Source organism: Orbicella faveolata, unplaced genomic scaffold (assembly GCF_042242905.1).
Source record: "Orbicella faveolata isolate gen_17 unplaced genomic scaffold, um_ofav_v1 contig_2, whole genome shotgun sequence".
Lineage (NCBI taxonomy): Eukaryota > Metazoa > Cnidaria > Anthozoa > Scleractinia > Merulinidae > Orbicella > Orbicella faveolata.
This window is the reverse complement of record NW_028301547.1, coordinates 10,512,501-10,516,298: the sequence shown is the minus strand read 5'-3', so window position 1 is coordinate 10,516,298 and position 3,798 is coordinate 10,512,501. Positions and strand designations below refer to the sequence as shown.

The window sequence follows — 3,798 nt, the reverse complement described above, 5'->3', positions numbered from 1 at the left end:
TTGCGTCGAACTTAATTCGGGAAGCCGGTGGTAACAATTTTCGACAAGAAAATATGTGTTCTGAATTGAAGAACTCTGTCCAAATAGAAAAGCTGTGACTAACATTTCGCTGTTATAGCAATATTTTGGGAAGCAAATTCAAACTCAAGGTTCAGTGTGTGTATTTAGCCAGGTTTTCTCCCGATTAATTCATCTTGTTAAAGGGAAATTGCATAACCTGGGCTATTACCACAAAGAAAATGCAAAAAATAAATTTGTTTGATAGAAACTCGCTTGTACAGTCCCGTCTCTCTTAAATCGAAGGCATATTTAATTTTGTTGTGTTTATTTTTAGCGCCGACTTCGAGCTTCATGCATGACTGGTCACGCCACCCAATTTTAAGCCAATAACGAGTCCTGTTATATGAAAAATACATTACAGTAATTTATGCTTTAGGTTCGACACATGAAGAGAACGCCGTATGAATCAGCTGCCACTCCAACGTCGCACAGTGCGACAGACCCTGCCGAATTTAATATTGTTTGCCGCACCAAACATAACCTGCCGAACCAAACTGATTCAAACACCGCTCTTCTGTCGTACTTAACTTACCAGTTAGGTTCGGCGCATGAATAGAGCGGCGTTTGGAACAGGCCTTAATTAGCTTATCTGGAACATCTAATGATGATTTTTGTACATTCAGGCTTGAGAAAAGCCTGCAGACATTACAAAACTAGATATAGGGCTATTCTGATCATTTTGTCCGCCACCGCCCACTGCTGTTGTTGATGTAATTGTTTTGTTACTTTTATACCTTTCAACCAGCTTATATAAAGCTCAATCTTTTGGGTGCTTTAAACAACAACAACAACACCAATTTATTTCAGTATTCCCATATGAGTACATGATGTTACCAAAAATATAATACAGCTAAAATGATGTAACCATAACATTAGTATTTGGCATTGGTATACATGTAGAGGTGCCTGATGTGAAGAGAGTGATTCATATTGGTGTGCCTCAATGTACATTAAGGAAAATTTTTTTTTAGGAAACTGCATGGACAAAATGAATGGGAAACAATGCAATGTCATTGCTCTTTTACTATTCATGTTACTTCATGGTAATAAGGCTCTTCAGCCTGTTATACAACCATGTACAACAACAAATCTCGAACGCATACTTTCTATGTCTTGTGGTTGATCAGAACATCAACCACATAGCTTTACTATTAACAATGGTTCTATCTCCATCTCCTTTTTTTTCAGTATTATTTATTGAACTGCAAGAGCAACATTCCTATTTGAATTATCCATATATGGTCATCCTTCGAGGAATTTATGTAGCACTATTATGGTCTGAAAATTAACAAAGAATAGTAAATAATGGCAGTAAATAAATTATCTTTCAAAGGCTAACAAAAAGATTATGATATTTTTCTTATGGGGATATTAATGTAACTCTGTACACCTATAATGTTTGATTTGCTTTTAGCAGAGATAATTCCCACATTACATTTGGAAACCCACTAGTCCTGATGATTCGTTATCAGTTATACATGTATAAATAATTGTCTCTTATAGCTGTTTGCAGTTATTTGCATGGATGATAAATTATTGTTATTTACTGATTAATGTTATTGTGATGGAATAAAGTTTTGCTGGTTGCAGTTGCTTCCTAACTAAAGTGGGGAGAGAGGAAAGGGCCTCAAATTTAAGCTATGGTTATTTTCCTTTACACATCATTTCCACAAGTAAATTATAAAAATAAATAAATAAATTTGGGTGAAGGCTCTAAAGCAAACTAAACTCTTGCCTGACCACAAAAGGTTTGTTCGTTTGTTTTTTGGGGGGAGACTATAGGGGAGGTCTCAATAATAAAGAGAGGGGAGCTAAAAAACAGATATTATATATATCAATAACAGCAGAAGCTTCTTAACAGATAGTAAAAGATACATACATAACAATATGTGGAAGAAACAAACCAAACTTCATGTTCAGACCATTTGCTACATCATCCAGGTACGTAGCAGAGTATTATAACACGGACCTTTGACTCACTTTGGCAATTTAATATCAATACATTTTGGACTGCTAGAATCTGATCTGCTTGATCTTTCAGAGAGAGAAAAACACACTCACCTTCGGATTTCCAGTGCCACAATTGCTTAGCAAGAGTGATATTTCTTCGTCTTTTCACTTGGCTCTAAGTTTCTTTTTGAGCTTTTCATAAAGGAAGTGTTACGGTCTCGCTTGACCGCCAGAAAGAAACTACAAAACTCTTCTACGAACCCAACTTATTTATTTAACAATATGTGCTGGTAATATAATCTTAGCTACAAAGGAGCGATTTCTAAACAATACAATCTACTACTAAGCTAAGTTAAGCCTACTGCTAAACTTGAGTCACCACTGACACAAACTCACAACAAATCTCGGTGTCTCCTTGCGGTCCACTTGACCTTAAACAAAGTTCCTCAATAGCTTTCACAATTGCAATATCACTCTATGGCTTTTCCACTCGGTCTTTGCCGAGAACTAACTGGGCTGTAGCTTCTTCTCTCGGTCTCTGCCGAGAACAACTAACGACACAATCTATACTACCTAGATGATTCTCTATATACATTTATCAAATATTCTAGAACATTCTTGGAGCTTCTATTTATGTAACATTGCATTATCATTGTGACATCGTTGCAGGCGACTTACTTCTTTGGTTACGTGGAAACTTTAACGATTCCTTCAGATCGATCGGGAAAGATCACCATTTGTTTTGGGTTCGTGTTAGGGTTAGGTTTAGGGTTTAGTGTCTGTATCAACTGTGCGAGGGTGAAATGACGCCGTCCGGGCCGGAAGTAAAATGGAATGCGTAGAGCTTTGTAATTTTCATTTCTGCTGCGCATTCATTTTTTGTCAGCCAATGAAAAAATTCGAATTTTTTGGTGCGTCCAGACATTTTAAGACGAGTAGCACTGGGGACGAGAATGACCTTAACTGAACTAAATTTATTCATTCGGGTCCATTCAGGTACATTCAAGTGAATCTAGCAAATGAAGAGGGGACAACGTTACGCGAATAAATGGTGGGACAAGAATACTTAGCTTCTTATTGTCGATTATAGAACGTATTCGTGCTGTGAAGAATGGCTTTCCGGCGAATTCCAGTTAGTGTCGCAAGGAGAGTCTTTATCAAGCGACGTTTTACCTTTGGTGTAGTGTTTGCAAGCTTACCGTTCTTAGCATACCTTCTGATATTTGGACGTTCTATTTCGGTGCCTGGTAAAATACTGTCGACGAACGTTGTATGTGAATGCCCATGCGAAACTAAGCAACAAACTCAAAATAGCACTTTAAAACAGCAAACAGAAGCGATCGTGACATCCATAGCAGGCGAACGAAAACTCGAACACGATTCCGCGAAATCCACCGGAAGTTTGAATGCTCACGTGTGGTCTGGAATATGTGGAACGAACGTGGATATTTTGAGAAACTGGCCTCATTTTCCTTACCTTCCAGAGAAGCGTTCTTTTGTTTCGGAATTTCGTAAAACTCAAGTTTTGAATATGAAAGACCACGGAGAAAGGATTTTTGGATTTGTTCATCCGCAGGTAAGCGGCATGTATAAGTTTGCCATCACATCAGATGACACATCAGAGTTGTGGCTGAGTAGAAATGAAGATCCCGCTTCAAGCGAGATGATCGCACGGGTTTATTCGCCTCATGAATCGGCCTGGACTGTAGAAGGAGACTACAAGAAATATCCTGAGCAAATTTCTAAAGAAATCCTTCTTCACGCCGGCAAGAAATATTACATCGAGTC

The 3,798-nt window shown here is 38.0% G+C and overlaps 1 protein-coding gene across 1 annotated transcript in view; it reads left to right on the top strand.

The window, feature by feature from the left end:
• Nucleotides 1-2,976: 2,976 nt before the first annotated feature.
• LOC110044435 (beta-1,4-N-acetylgalactosaminyltransferase 3-like) overlaps nt 2,977-3,798 on the top strand; it is a 12,645-nt gene continuing 11,823 nt past the window's right edge. The window contains exon 1 of the mRNA XM_020749984.2: nt 2,977-3,798. This exon is cut by the window's right edge and continues 453 nt beyond it. Within this exon, the coding sequence (XP_020605643.2) occupies nt 3,122-3,798 (677 nt within the window). The 5' untranslated portion in view covers nt 2,977-3,121.